Source organism: Terrapene carolina, unplaced genomic scaffold (assembly GCF_002925995.2).
Source record: "Terrapene carolina triunguis isolate 2854851 unplaced genomic scaffold, T_m_triunguis-2.0 Scaffold35098, whole genome shotgun sequence".
In the NCBI taxonomy this organism is placed as follows: Eukaryota; Metazoa; Chordata; order Testudines; family Emydidae; genus Terrapene; species Terrapene triunguis.
The window spans coordinates 11087835-11104156 of NW_020699449.1; the positions used below are offsets into that span (position 1 = coordinate 11087835).

General features: G+C 43.2%; 1 protein-coding gene across 1 annotated transcript in view; it reads right to left on the reverse strand.

Moving 5' to 3' along the window:
• Positions 1 to 16322, reverse strand: part of LOC112118353 (A-kinase anchor protein 2-like) — a 389373-nt gene that overhangs the window by 309678 nt on the left and 63373 nt on the right. The window contains exon 2 of the mRNA XM_024216622.1: positions 11799 to 11879. Coding sequence (XP_024072390.1) covers positions 11799 to 11879 — 81 coding nt within the window. The remainder of the gene's footprint in view (positions 1 to 11798; positions 11880 to 16322) is intronic.

Sequence of the window (16322 nt, forward strand, 5' to 3'; positions counted from 1 at the left end):
GCAGGATTCTTGAATATTTCAGGCCCCTGCCTGCCCGAGAACAGAGTAGACAGGCAAAACTGCACTGTGTGAACAGGTGCACCTCCAGACCAACAACCAGTTGGTGCACCGTTTCAGACCTGTCAGCTTTAATCTCTACAAACATTTCCTGAAAGGGTGAACAGTTTTGTTTCATCCTGGATCCCTTTAAACATGCATTTACTGACTGTATGTCTCTCTGGGTTAAGTTAACTTTTAGGGTAATACACCTCTACCCCGATATAACGCCACCCGATATAACACGAATTCGGATATAACGCGGTAAAGCAGCGCTCTGGGGGGGCGGGGCTGCGCGCTCCGGCGGATCAAATCAAGCTAGATATAACGCGGTTTCACCTATAACGCGGTAAGATTTTTTGGCTCCCGAGGACAGCGTTACACACTTATGTTTGTGTCCACTTTCACATCACCCCACCCAAGGAGGGCACTGGTATATTCCAAACACCCATCTGAGCCGGCAGTTATGCTAATTGCACCTAATTTGGGTGTCTACGGCTGCTCCTGGAGCTCTGGGCTCATTTTCAAAGCTGGGCGCGCACTACCAATCTGGTTCTCCAGAAGCATGAGCTCAAACGAAAAAAAAAATCAATTTGCTTTAGTCATTTTCATGGCCTTTTAGTTTCAATGCTCAAGGCCCAGGGGTTTGCTCACACGAATGTCTGCAGAAAGCAAACGTTCCACAAATGAACGTAAGTACCTGTTTTGCAGGGGTATATTTTTTATGGGACAGGGACAGAGCTGGAGACAGTGTCCTCAAACTCCATTTATAATCCTGACACAAAGGCAATTAAACAAACCGTATTTAATGAAGGATATGTCTGCAACTGTCCCAACTATGGCCAGGCACACAGATGAGATGGGACACTGCTTGACACAACGTGGGAAGAGGATTCCTAAATCTCTTTGCCAGTGCCCTGCCACAAAGACAACAAAGCCAGAAAAGGATCTGACCTCAAAATTATAACTGTCCTCTCTTTCTCACACACAGTTAAGATGATGAGAGAAAATTAGCTTTAGACTCTATATCCATCTAATAAATCTTTGTGATCTAATTTTTCTCAGAATGATGCTTCTGTGAAGTCCCATGTAGACTCGAGACTTTTCATTTAACAAAAAATCCCCCAATCATGAAGTAGCACAACCGAAACCTCATACAACACTTTGACAGTACAGCCCTTCCACTGAATAAAGTGAATGCAATGTATTAGGACACCAGTGTCATATGATGTATTAAGGATAATCAGGAGCATTCAGATTTGCCCTTTGTATTTCAGAAATCACCACCAAGCAAACATTCTGGGACTGCTGATGTCCAAGAATGAACAGAACCCAGCTCTGTTCTTCGCGGCTACATGGGCTTTACAGCTCTGACAGCCATAGCATTTTTGTCAGTCAGCTAAGCAGATGAGGCTCAGAAGGCACATTGGGAGTATCAGAACCTGCTTGTGCATGTGAGCAGAACAAGCATCTGCCTAGGGTGGCAATACTTAGGTGGCAGCAAAAAAAAAAAAAACACCTCACCAAGCACAAAAATAAAATAAATCTGGGATTCCTCCCATCTCCTTCCCACGCCAGTGGGTGCTCTGAATCGCATGTTTTACATTTCTCTCCCACTACCTCTGCCCCAGCTGATGCTGTTTACACAGTAGCCAGCGGTCCCTGTGCTGAGCAGCTAATTGGTTCTCAGCTCCAGCGGAGTGCTGATCAGTGCTAGTACTGGCACTGCAGGGATATTAGCTCCTCCCCCAGCCTCCAAGGGGGAGAAGATGGATGGTTTCTCTGGACGCAGTGTGAGCAGGTGCTTTGGTGATAGATACCATTAAACATTCCTTGATAAATCTGCACATGCAAAGAGGATTTGTGGACATACAGCTGGCTTGCTGCAGCCAGTGTATCTGTGCAGGCAGATACACAGGCTGCTTTTGAACGTTTGGTCCTTGAAGCTATTTTACTTGTTTCGCGAGTGAACAGGCTAGCCTGGCTGTGCTCCAAAAATCACCTGGTGTGGCTCAGACTTCAGAGTTATTTTACAATCTGCAGTTTTCATGTGAAATTTGAGTGCTTGAGGAGACTTGTAAAAGAGGAGCTGGGTGGTCATTTGCAAAGGGAGCAGAACTCAAACTTCCTCTAACAAATAGTTCATGTTGACTGGCATAACGTGAATGACTCACTCCAGTACAGGGCAGGCACTGAGTTTCGCGATGCTAGTGTGATCTGGGACACAATTATTTGTGTCACCCAAACTCTCTGCTGCGGTAGGTTAACTGCCACGTAACATGCTTATTCTCTTCAAAAGCGAGCATTAAATCCGCCTTGTCCTGATTAGGAAATGAAGTTGTGTTTGAAAACACATTAGTTAACATGATTTTAATCACAACTGTGCACCTAGTGTAGACAGTTTAACACCTTGACAACATATTACAGTAAAACTTGCCTTAGAGACCACCTTGGAAGAGGGACCACCTGTCACGAGCGACTACTTGCAGAGGCCACGGAACACCACTGTTTTACTGTAGCTAGTTGAAGGCATAGTCAACCTTAGACTCCCACTTACAATCAGCACTGACCAGCTAACACATGTTTAAAGCTGTTTAAATAGAGTTAATCAAAGATTTTCACATTAACTTTTTTTTTGTGGACTTTTTAAAAATGTTTTTTAACCCATGTAGAGGATTTTTTTAAAATGAAGATGACAAAGTTATAGCAAAAAATGTTTGACTTTTTCCAACCAGCTGTAGTGTTAAACAGTGCCCATACTAAGTGCAAAATTGTGATTAAAATTACATTAGCTAACATGCTTTCAGATACGACCTAATTCCAAAATCTTAGGCTTGGTCTACACACAGATTTTGTACCAGTTTAGCTATATCAGTTAGAGGTGTGATTTTTTAAAAACTGGAATGGTTGTACTAGTACAACCATTAGTTTGGAAGCAATTATACTGGTGTAATGGTGCCTTGTACACGTATCGCATATTTCCCTTCCTGTATGGGAATCAGCTATACCAGTATAAACACATTTCTATAATCCACAGTAGGGGGGTTATACTGCTGAAACGATACCGGTATAGTTAAAGCAGAGCAACGTTTGCATGTGGGCAAGGGGCTTTAGTGTCTATTTTGGCAGCAGGGAGAGTGTTTTGGGAAAACAGATGTGCACGAAGCGGCCCGTACGTGTGATGTTGGGGCAGGTATCTTGCACAAAAATAACTGTTTGAACATCACCTGCTGTTGTTACAAGTAATACCCAGAATTACTATAACTGAAAGAGATTAGAGAAAAGTCTCTCTTTTTCTTGTCTGTTTGTTAATAGTTGGTGCATTTGACAGCCCTTCAATTAACTAGTCAGTCAATCACTTATCCCTGTTTGCTTTCTACACACCAACAGGGGAGAAAGAAATTATTTAAGTAACAGGGAAACGTGATTGTAAATATTACAAAAATTGGCAGGGAGACTAAGGAGTAAGAACAGAATCTGAAATTATTTATGTCATTTTCTTGATATTGACTAGAATTTGACTACTGAACTGATCACAGAAAGGGCCCTTTCTTGTCCCAGCTCAATATAATAGACTTACAGGTTCAAATCAGCCTTAACAACTATACCTACACACAACTTGATTTGCCTATACACACAGCAACATCTGAGAATTCTGGTGGTTGGATATCTAAGTGATCTACATATTCAAGTGCAGTTTGCACACACAAATCTGAGGTTTTGCTCATGCAAACACATGGGTGAAACAATTGTAGCTGTCTTTCTAGTGGCTGGATTGGGGCCACTTTGAAAATGTGTCAGTTACATTGCAGTCTCACAGCAAATTTCCCATGGACAGCGCATACATTAGGGTGACTGCCAATGTAAATATTTTTGCATCACAGCTAAATTGCTCATGTCTCATAGTTAAATATCATGTTGCTTTCTAAAATATGTAAACTGAGTGGACAGTTATGGTTTCTATACAAAGAGGTAGAGACCCAGCCTCTTCAGTCCAGTTGACTTATTTTAGATTAAGAAAAACCAGAAAGTAAGAGCTAATATAAAATCTCCATGAGACAGAAAGCAGAGTTTGTGTCTCACTCATTGAGATCATTCATCCAACCCAAAGGCCTGCTCTAACTAGGAGATTACTTAAATATTATGTGGACTACATGTAATGGAATCATAGCTACACCACAGCGAGAGGATTTTTAACATTTACATCAGGGCTTAAAATTGCAGATTTGAAGTAACTCTGGCTAAAAAATGTGACCTGACAGCTCTGTATAAGTTTTTTAAAGTTAAAAAAAAGTTTGAATGAAATAAAAATTGTTGTACTGAAATCTAATTTCTAACCAGGTTCTCAGTGTCTAATTTTCAGCATGTCTCATGGGGATGGGGCAAAGTTGGCCTACACTGTCATGCTGATGTATGCCAAGATAATGACAACATGTCAATCCCAGTTATTCAGAGAGAGGTGTTTTTTTTTAAAATGGCGGTTAAGTCATTTCAGGAGAACTAATTATGGGCAAACCTTCAAAGTTTGGATTCAATCAGGATGAGCACAGAAATGTTCACATGCCAGATCTTTAGCTGGTTTAAGTTGACACAGATCCATTTAACTCAATTAAGCAATGCTGATTTACACCAGTTGATGATCTGGCTCCTGTCAGATGTTTTTCCAGATCTTAGCTGAACTAGCCAAAGCAGAGATGGCCTTGACCCCAAATCCCCGAGATAAACACCACTGTTTTTTTGGTAATTACAGATCTGGAGCAGTCCTATCTCTAACCTCACCCTCTTTACTCAGCACAATTGGACTGAAAACTTTACTGCAGCCTCCCTCACAAATTATTTGCATTTCTGCTTCCACTCTGAGCCAAAAGTTTGTTTATTTTTTTAATCCAAATACTCATTCCAGAGTCACTTCTGGAAAGAAAATGAGCCAAGGTTTCGCAGGCAGGGAAAGGTCTTATTCTTTTTCTGGACCAGTTCACCATCCCTTATACAAAACTGCATGAGCTTTTAGGAGAGTCAATAGTCTCCACTATACAAGGACAATTCCTGGAAAGAAGAGTAGCTCTGCGCAATGTTCAAGCTTCTGGATGCCCCGAGTTATCACGCTCCCGCCTCATTCAATCACAAAGTGCTAAAAAGGGCTGCAGCCCAAGGGTTAATGTCTGTAATTCGCTTGTGAATAATTATACTCACTGTTTAAAAAAGCTAAATCTGGGTCACGTAGACTCTTTCTAAAGCAAATATCAGGTCAGTGGGAGGGGGAGATCATGCATATGGGATGCTGAGTTCCCCTCAAGGATCTTTCTTTCAAACCTGCGCAGGCATCACTTGATCAGGGGCGGCTCTATGTATTTTGCCGCCCCAAGCACGGCAGTGAGGCAGCCTTCGGCGGCATGCCTACGGGAGGTCCGCTGGTAACGCAGATTCGGCGGCATGCCTGCGGGAGGTCCGCCGGTCCCGCGCCTTCGGCGCACCACCCGCCAAATTGCCGCCGAAACCGCGGGACCAGCGGACCTCCCACAGGCATGCCGCCGAAGGCAGCCTGACTGCCGCCCTCATGGCGACCGGCAGGCCGCCCCCCGCGGCTTGCCACCCCAGGCACGCGCTTGGGGCGCTGGTGCCTGGAGCCGCCCCTGCACTTGATAAGTATTCTAGAGGACTCCCCGAGGTTGTGCATGACTGTGTCAGGCACTGCGCAGATAGACAATAAATGGACATTCTCTACACCAAAGAGATTACAATCTAAAGTAACTCAATCTATAATGTATAGTTGTATGCTGTTTAGGAGAATGCATTGTAATTCCATTGGTGAACCTTTCTGATATACAGAACCATACACATATAGGGCTGGAAGAGACCTTAAGAGGTCATCAAGTCCAGCCTCCTGTGCTGAGGCCGGACCAAGTAAACCTAGTCCTAGACCATCCCTAATAGGAACTTGTCTAACTTCTTCTTAAAAACCTTCAGTGACAGGGATTCCACAACCTCCCTTGGAAGCCTGTTCCAGAGCTTAATTACCCTGATAGTTAGAAAGTTTTTCTTAATATCTAAATCGCCCTGGCTTCAGATGAAGCCAATTACTTCTTGCCCCACCTTCAGTGGCCATGGAGAACAATTGATCTCCATCCTCTATATATTCTTTATATAAAACCGTGTACAGTACATTGAATACTCTGTAGTAATATTTTAGTACAGGGCCAAATTTTGAGTTACACTTATACAGAGCATGGTCCAAGGGCTAGGGCACTAGCCTGGGGACCAGCGTTCAATTCTCTGCTCTGCCAAAGACATCCCGCATGACCCTGGGCAAATCACTTAATATAGGCCTCACTTCCCTATATGTAACTAAACAGGATTTGGCTCATTACATGTATGAAAAATGACTTCACTCTAGTTATATTGTGGTGCAGACCATATGTACTTTGCTCTGGAACAGTGAGCGAGTGGTCATGCTAATGATAGTATGGAATCGTTGACAAATATTTGTAGTGGCTTTTTTTTTTGAGAGTTAAGGTTTAATTTAAAGAATTTAATTTTCTAGCTTAAGTAGGCATTCCTAATTATTCATTTACAAAAGTTAGCTTCATATTTCCGTATATAAGTTGATGTTTGACAGCTGTTTTTATATGGGGGGGAATAAGTTGAGGATAGCGGTATGATCATGTAATAAAATTGAAAATGTCTTTTTCGCTAAAGAAGTTTCAGCTAAATCCATGTGGTAACATAACCTCTACATAATAAAACTACACCTATTCTATCCAAATAAAAGCTATAATTACATTGTAGATTAAGTGTTCATGCACTGTGGTTATTAAAAAAATACATTTTAACCCCAAAAGGGCCATAATATTGATAGCCTTCAGGTTCAAGAATTGTGCGATAAATTCATGTATTGTAACAACTAATGGAAGTATAGTGAAGGAATTTTTCATTCAGTTCAATATTACAGTGTTGGTTACTATAAACTTATTGGCAGTCACCAAATAACATTATTGTAAGCGGTTTTATAAATTCTGATTAGCTGAATATAGAGGCAGTTAGATCTTGGAAGAAATGCTATATTAGTTGTAATACAGATCTTATTAGAAGTTATGGATATCATCCGTAAAAACAGAAGACTCATTCTACTAAAGACTGACGAAATAACTTCTTCTTAGATGCAGCTGCTGCCTGCAGGATATACCCACACAAACAAACAAAACCATTACATGATGTCAAAACATTCAATAGTTAATGTGAACAAAGTCAGATTTGTTTTGATCATCTTTTTGAACCCAAACTCTAGTTTAAGGGTCTTGTAAAACTTCAAATTCCACCAGGTTTAGCCACCCCTGCTTATGATGTTATATAAGTATGCATCTGAAGAATTGTGAAGCATGAAGTTAAAGGTATAATGAGACATCCTGCAGTATGTAAAAGAGGAAGGATTGTCTTGCGGCTAAGGGGTAAGCTTGGGGGTGATATTTTGTACTGTGCATCTAAAAGGAGCAGCGCAGAACTTGCTGCCCAGGGGAGGGGGCTTTCAGTCCCAATCCTGGGCTGCTTTTGGGGCCTGAAGAGGCACCCCAGTGTGACTTACAGAATCATAGGACTGGAAGGCACCTCGAGAGGTAATAGAATCCAGTTGCCTGCATTCATGGCAGAACTAAATATTATCTACACCATCCCAGACAGGTGTTTGTTTGACCTGCTCTTAAAAATCTCCAATAATGGAGATTCCACATTATGGCTGTCTCCCTTGGTGCCTGTATTAGGGGAATTCTCTCCCAGCCAGAGCTGGGATGTTTAAAGCCCCTTCTTACTCCACTCTGGCTGTCACTGTTACCTGGCATAAAGGGGCCAGAGAGGAGGGCCAGGATCTCACTCTAGGAGTCTGGAGATCCATCAATTGTTTCCTGCTCTGCGCAGAGATTCTATGGACAAGTCATAGACTATATTTGTGCCTCAGTTTCCTCATCTACAAAACAGGGATAATATTTATCTAATAGTGAGAAGTGTCTGTAAAATATGTAGTGAAAGGCACCATGCTGGCATGCACTTACTAATTCTAACCCTTGTGAGATAGACTGCATAATATACTGCCTCAAATCATAGTCAGCTCTCACATCCGGGCCCTCAGCCTGAGCCATGTATAGAACAAGGGAAAAGTGAATGAACTGAGCATATTGTGAGGCATTTAACCAAGGACTAATTGCTCTCAACCACCTGTGAACTGCGAGGAATGCTTGTGGAGAGTTACCGCTTTTATATATTTTTTCAGTGTGCTTAATTGTATGAGTTTATCCAGATACCTGTAGTATTCCAAACCTTATTAGGTAATCACACATATCATTTTATACAGCATATTTAATAAACTATTAGAACAACATCTCACAAAAATGAACCAAGCAAGTGCCATTATGATGGAGGCTAAAATTCTAGGATAAACATCCCAGCTTTTATACTTACAGGATCAACCCAGCTATTACAGTCATAGGATTAACCCAGATATTATAGTCAAAGGCTTTTCCAGAGCAAAGTTTGCTAATTTTAACAAAGTCCAAAGCAAAGTCCTTTTGCTCTGCACTGACATTAATGATCCGGAGGCACTTTTGAAGGTTTGTTTAAACCAGCCTGCAGTACTTTTGCGGCATGGACAAACATCCTCTATAGAATGGGTCGAAGCCCATTTCATTTATGACTAAACCACGTTTCTGTTGAGAGCCTCTGAAACTGAGAGGCTAGCATACTTACCTATCTATGTGCCACAGCTAGGGGCTAGATTCATAGCTGGTATAAGTTGGCCTAGATCCGTGGGTTCCAATGGAGTCACACAAATCTCCACCAAGTGAAGGTCTGGCTCTGGGAGTTTAAAGGAGGATATGATGGCACCATGGCATTGAATCTTGAAGACTAACAGACAATTAGATTTTTTTCCCCCCTACAATACTTGACGTGAGTCAGGCAGGCCAGATAACATTTTAGTTGGTAGCCTGCAGTTCCATATAATTGACCACCACACTAAATGGAGGGGACACCCAGGAGTCTCCTGGCTTTCTCTGCTCCCACACAAACAAACAAAAGTACGGTATGAACCCTCCAACAGGATCCATGATCCAGGAAGAACCTCTGCTACCAAAGCAGCATTTTATCTGGCTGTGCTTTGCTTCGGGAGCAACCAAGTCCTGATTTGTCAGGACAGCATAAAACAAGCAGTCACCAGAAATCCTCAGGGTCAAAACACCTAAAAAACAGGCTAATTATGTGCCCTCGGATCCCCCCCACTCTCTAGGGTTTTCCTATCTGGGAATAAGATCGGTCTTGACCTAAGGTTTAAGGTCCCATAGCTTCTTCACAATCCTTCTAGGCAGGGCCTAGCAGTGGTAAGGACCATCTGTGGAATATCAGGCACAGAACAAGAATAGCTGGTTCTCCATCATCTCCTGCAAGAGGCCCTAGTTTAGAAGGCATGCTGGGGTCAGGAGTGGATGTGGTTGTGGTATTCCTACACCTCACCTCTTCTTTGGCAGAACAATGACCATAGAGACTGTTTTAATCAGATCACAAGCTAGGGCAGCCCAAGGGCAGCTGTAACCTGTGCTGCTTGCTGCACCAGTACTGTACAAGGGAAGCATATTGTTCTTTCCCTTGGTCATTGTGCCCGGTTCAGCACTGGTGCAGGGATGGATTGGGGCCATAATCTCAACACATGTACATTTCCTCACTCCCAAATGCAAAGATATTTCATGTAACCATATATTGTCTTAATTCTGACCTCCCTGACTTTCCTTTGACTGTTACTGTTATTAGTCTTGGTCCATTCATGAGTCAAATAATAAAGGGAATAACATGCGTAATTATCCCATGCATCATTTGGGGAATATGTGCAATGGTCCAGATCCTCAGCTGGTGTAAATCAGCATGGCATCACTGATGTCAATATAGCAACACCACTTTACACCGGCGGAGTATCTGACCCAATAACACTACCTTATACAGTGTTACTTCCTCCAAGGATGATGATATTCTTATACCTAACTACATACACACAACAAAAATACAGTGGAAAAAATGAGGTCATCTGAAACCAGCTTTCCAAACACACTAATTGATAGGATTTCATGGGAAGCCCAAATGGGTGTGCTTGGAATCAGTGAACGTGGCAAAGAAGATACCCAGCTTACAATAAGAAAGCATCAGAGATGCATGTTATCTTCCCAGCCAGAGTGTGATCCTGCATACCCTGTCGCATTAGCTTGTGGTAGCCAGAAGTAATTCTCTCTCTGGGATCGAAGGGCAGCCTGAACAAAATGGCAACTCATGTTGCCCCATAGGAATGCAATCATGTTATCTCCTGATAATGCAAGAGACAACGTGTGTCACCACTAGGTTTGTGGTGACAGTGATGGAGCATTTGCCTAGGCTGCAATCAATTACTTGGACTTAAATTCATTATGTCTAAAACCCACAGCACAGTTTACAGAATATTATGATGGAGACTTAGAGATCTATGAAAAGAATCCTGTCTGTAGCACAACTTGAAGTCTGCTCTTTGAGCATGTGTGTGTACAGAATGTATTACACACACACACACACACTACTCCATATACTGTGTGTGTGTCAAGTATCAGAGGGGTAGCCGTGTTAGTCTGAATCTGTAAAAAGCAACAGAGGGTCCTGTGGCACCTTTAAGACTAACAGAAGTATTGGGAGCATAAGCTTTCGTGGGTAAGAACCTCACTTCTTCAGAACTTCTTCTTCAGTGTGTGTGTGTGTGTGTGTGTATTACACCCCCGCACATATATTGTGTATGTGTTTTATATATAATGCATACACACAGTATAGTATAGTCATTTTAAAATAAACTCTAGCATGCTTGATGCAAGGACAGATCAAAAGCCAAATCCCCCTTGTTTTATTCAGATGAATAATCCCATTGAATTCCATAGGATCCCTTGACTGAGTTAGTCCAGCAAGATTTGGCCCCAAATAGAGTTTTCTTTTCATCATTGGATACAAAAGCATTGTGTGTGTGTGTGTGTGTGTGTGTGTGTGTCTGCCTTTCCCCCTCTTTCTTACATGCATACAGGTATAAAGGCAATCTTTTCTACTTGCAGCAAAAATAAAAATAATTGGGCTGATTTTCAATTGGGCTGCAGCTCTCATGGACTTCAATGGGCACTGGGATTGCTCAGTGCATTGGAAAAAAACAGGCCATATTTTAATATATATAGTATATGTAAAAATTAGATGCACATGTGTACACACCCTTTCTGCAGAGACGTATGTATAAGATTTACAATGCTATGTATGCTTTATAATTGCACATGGCAATTAAACCTTTACACACACACACACACACACACACACACACACACACACACTCAAAAGCTAATGCTTCGATGCTAGAGTGACCGACACTATAAAAATCCAAGCCAGCTATGTAGATAGCAAGACCTCTTTTAATCCATGCAGTGCACACCCATACCGACAGCGATTGGCATCTTATCATTTTGTATAATAAATAACAGCATTTAATAATAATACACATGCACACCCTTCTGCCTCTCTGCTACCTACGCCATTTCAGTAACAATGTCCTGTATATGAGAAAGACACAGGATGAGGAACAGGCAGGACATGATTAGCTGAAAGAGATAGGCTCCGGCAGTGAAAGCTGCTGCATGTCGGAGCAGGTTCTTCCCAGCTTCCAGACGTGTGATCTGCATGTCTAATAATGAACAGATTTAGTCAATCCATCATTTCTGGCATCAGTCCCTTACCTTGAAATGCTGTAGTTGAAGTATCTGGTCCTCAAGCTGTTGTCTCTTGCCTTCTATTTCTGTCTGCCTTTTCCTTTTTTCCTTGGGAAAATAAAGAGAGAGCACGTCAGAGCGATGGGTGCCTTAAGGACTGCGGATTCTTAAAAGAGAATTTAAGCAGCCAAGCACATCTGTACAGATGTCACCAATGCCATCCGCACAGACATTTCACCTGCTTCTCTGGCTGTGGGTATGCAAACGGCAGCATCCTTGCAACATGTCAGCTAAGGACTAGCTACTTGTTCACTGAGCAGGAGAAATTCTCCTCACTCACATTCAGCCATAGGAAGAGCAACTGAGTACACAGTCCTGGAGAGGGAAAAAACCCGGGCATACTAGCTAACAATGGAGTTACCCTTGTGTGTATTATTCTACAAGGTCAAAATTAAGGCTTGCTTGGTGCAAAGAACGACAATAACCCTGTAAAGAAAGCGTGTGATTGCATAACTGATAAAAGAGGGATAATACTAAGATTACAGACCGCATCCTTCTCCCATTGAAGTCTGTGATAAGACTCCACCTAAGTTCAATGGGAACAGCTTCTCTTCAAAGCACTGTATTAACCCACCAGCCAGCTTCAGTGCTGAGTCATTTCAAACACAAATGAAAAATATGTACTTTAAGCAATTGGCACCCTCCTTGGCAATCTTAGCAGAGAAAGCCTCGGACTGAGTTGACCGAACCATTTTCTCTCCCTTAAAAGGGTTCCATGACAGCAGAATTAGTCCAATCGTGAGTGGCTGTGAGTGCTTTGCAAAATCTCACTCACCGAGACCCTGGCGCTTTAGCAGGTCTATAGATGCAACATCCACTTCAGCAGGCAGTGGATTCTTCCTCCCCCCTGCAGCAAGGGAATACCGGCCTCCTCTTCTCAATCCCTTGCTGTTGCGAGGCAGCCATTGATAGCCTCTTCCAGCTTTCCCTCACACCATTAATTGAAGCAGGCTATTGGCCATTTCTTCTGCCCCTCCCTCCACCTGGGTTGCTTCAGAGCAGTTCCCTCTTCGCAAATAGGTTGGGCAATGGAGAAATTGTGAGAAGATGGATGCAGAAAGACACAAATGCCCACAAATCAATTTTTACTGGGTCTGTTTTTCACATCCCTCCACCCGTGAAGCCATATGTTTTAGTTACCATGAGCCCAACTTTACAAACCTTAAAGGAAGCCACTAAAAACTTCTAAAAGTGACCTCAAGTAGTTTTGCTATACCAAAAGCTCTGACTGGGGGTGTGGACTCTGGGGTGGGGCCAGGGATGAGGGGCTTGGGGTGCAGGAGGGGGCTCCAGGTAGGGGGTGGGGCAGAGGGGTTCAGGGTGTGGGAGAGGGCTCTGGGCTGGGGGCTCCGTCTGGGCGTGCAGGCTCTGGGGTGGGGCTGGGAATGAGGAGTTCAGGTGCGGGAGGTTCAGGGTGCAGGTCAAGGCAGGCAGTTGGGATGTGGGAGGGTGTGAGGGCTCTGGCTGGGGGTGTGGGTTCTGGGGTGGGGCTGGGGATGAGGGGTACAGGAGGGGGCGTCAGGCTGGGGCAGAAGAGTTCAGGGTGTGGGAGGGGGCTCTGGGCTGGGGTAGGGGGTGCAGGCTCTGAGGTGGAGCCAGGGATGAGGAGTTTGGGGTGCAGGAGGGGGCTTTGGGTTGGGGAGGCTCAGGGCTGGGGCAGGAGGTTGGCGCTCAGGGTTGGGGCTTGCGTTTACCTCCGGTGGCTCCCAGTCAGTGGCGCTGCGGGGGGGCTTAGGCAGGCTTCCTACCTGTCCTGGCTCCACGCTGCACCCCAGAACAGCCAGCAGGTCCGGCTCCTAGGTGGAGGCACGGCAGGCGGCTCTGCGCGCTGCTCTTGCCCGCAAGCACAACCCCCGCAGCTCCCTTTGGCCAACGGAAGTGCGGAGCCGGTGCTCGGGGTGCAGGGGGCTGTGCGCAGAGCCCCTTGGCCCCCCTGCTTAGGAGACGGACCTTCTGGCCGCTTCCAGGGTGCAGCGTGGTGCCACAACAGACAGAGACTAGCCTGCTTTAGCTCCGCAGCACCGCAGAGTGGACTTTTAACAGCCCGGTCGGTGGTGCTGACCGGAGCCGCCATGGTCCCTTTTTGACCGGGTGTTCTGGTTGAAAACCAGACACCTGGTCACCCTAACTAGAAGACATATAATACATACGGAACAATCCCATATTGGCAAAGAAATGGACTGAGTGGTCTTTTCCATCTCTAATTTCTGTGATAATTACATGCAAAAAATATGTGCTTACCTAGTGCAGGCTCCTCTACGTACACATTTTAATTTTATGCACTTTAAATGTTGCACATATAAAATCTGCACGGAGTAATTTTGCAACTACCTGAACTGTGGCATGCAAATGCCCATTTACGTCTGCAAATGGGTGTGCACAGAAAATGTGTGCATGCACTTTTTGGGGGGGGAAAAATGGCCCTTTATATAAAGTGATATCCACTGGAGATTCCCCCCCCCCTCCTTTTTGCATTTTTGAACAGAACAGGAAAATGCATGGCTCAGGGGTTACAAAAAGAACAACATTCTTCATGGTCGCGTCTTGCAATTTTGGGCACTGGGGAAATAATATTGTAGCTTTACAGAGCAAGGGACTCATCAGATCCCATCCTGTATTTTCCTGTCTTATGTTTTCTTTGCTAAAAGAGCCTGTTTGTCTATTTAAGAGAGGAGATTAAAATGATTAGAGCTGCCTCTGTTAATGGCAACAATATTCTAATAATAAGGATAATTCCCCCTGTTCTTGTCAAGTAAGTTTTTCCTGTTCTGATTTTATTTGAATTGTGTGGGAGTTTGAATCCTGTTGTCCTGAAGCACCATGGGCTAATCTGAACTACACCTCTACCTCGATATAACGTGACCCGATATAACATGAATTTGGATATAACGCAGTAAAGCAGTGCTCCGGGGGGGCGGGGCTGCACACTCCGGTGGATCAAAGCCAGGTCGATATAACGCGGTTTCACCTATAACGTGGTAAGATTTTTTGGCTCCCGAGGACAGCGTTATATCGAGGTAGAGGTACCTACTTCCTAACACTTAATTGACCTATTTTTTTACTCATTGAAAAGAAAGCACTTAATAAAATGTGATATAAGTCACCAAGGTATTTTCACTGGCTGGTTGTGTCTTGCCTTATAATGGATATGACAGGAGAGCCTAATAAAACATAGATTAAAAAATGTCTTTTTTTTTTGTTAAGAAAGCAAAGCACTTAGTGTATTTTCCCCTCAGGCAACAATAGAGCACGCACTAAAATACTTGAACTACTTACTAACTCGTGGGCATCTGTGGAATTAAATCACAATATTAATCATGTTTCCACTTGCCCGGTTTTCAGTCAGCCGGAGTGCATCTCTCCTTCACTTGGGCTTTCACTATGGACCTAGGCTATTGGGTGAGGTATCTGTGTTAAAAATATTTTTCTTCTGAAGACTATATGGCTCAGGGGGATTGGTAATTGGATATAGGAGAGTGTCACCTTTAGGTCACTGCTTCAAATCCAGCCCAGATTGCTCACAGTCAATGAAAGCTGTTACCCTAGCATAACTATTCAGTGGCTCGTGTGAAATGAATTTTGTGATATCAGTCCAGTTCCTAGTGGTGAGCAGGGTTGCACAACATAAAACCCATCACTAGAGTATATTGCCTTGTCATATAATGTACTTCAGTGATATGTTTCAGAGTAGCAGCTGTGTTAGTCTGCATCCGCAAAAAGAACAGGAGTATTTGTGGCATCTTAGAGATTAATGAATTTATTTGAGCATAAGCTTTCGTGGGCTACAGCCTACTTCATCGGATGCAAATCCGATGAAGTGGGCTGTAGCCCACGAAAGCTTATGCTCAAATAAATTCATTAGTCTCTAAGGTGCCACAAGTACTCCTGTTCTTCTTTCAGTGATATGGTTAATAGTAAATCATAAAACACTTATACTAAATTTGATCACAAGTGAATGATATTTAACCATTTTCATTGATGTACATTTTATAAATGCAATATTCTGTAGCAGTAATTGTAGTCAGTATGGTGGAGCCCAGTTCTAACAAAATGCAGAACAGTGAAGTAAAATGAAACTCTCTAATGGTGGGAATACATCAGCAATGCACAGACTGCAACTCTGGTTATAAGAAGTTATTCAATCACATGTCCGCACACTACAAATATTACTATCAAGCACCGGACTCACTGCTGTGTTCTGCACCTGGTGCTAGTCACATATAGTGAGCAATATGTTCGGTAGAAAGTCTTTTCAGGATTGGCCATGTACTGAAGCTATTAGGGGAAGTCTTGGCTTCACTGAAGTAAGTTCAGCATTCACTTAGATGCTTTCCTGAATTAAAGCCTGTAAGAAAGTGTTTTACATTATGTTTCCCTGAATATAAAATATCTTTTTCAACTGGGCCTATTATTTTAACAGATACTAATTTACTAAGGTTCTTGGTAACAAGAAAATAAAACACATGCTTTAAATAGGTTTATCCCAGGCAA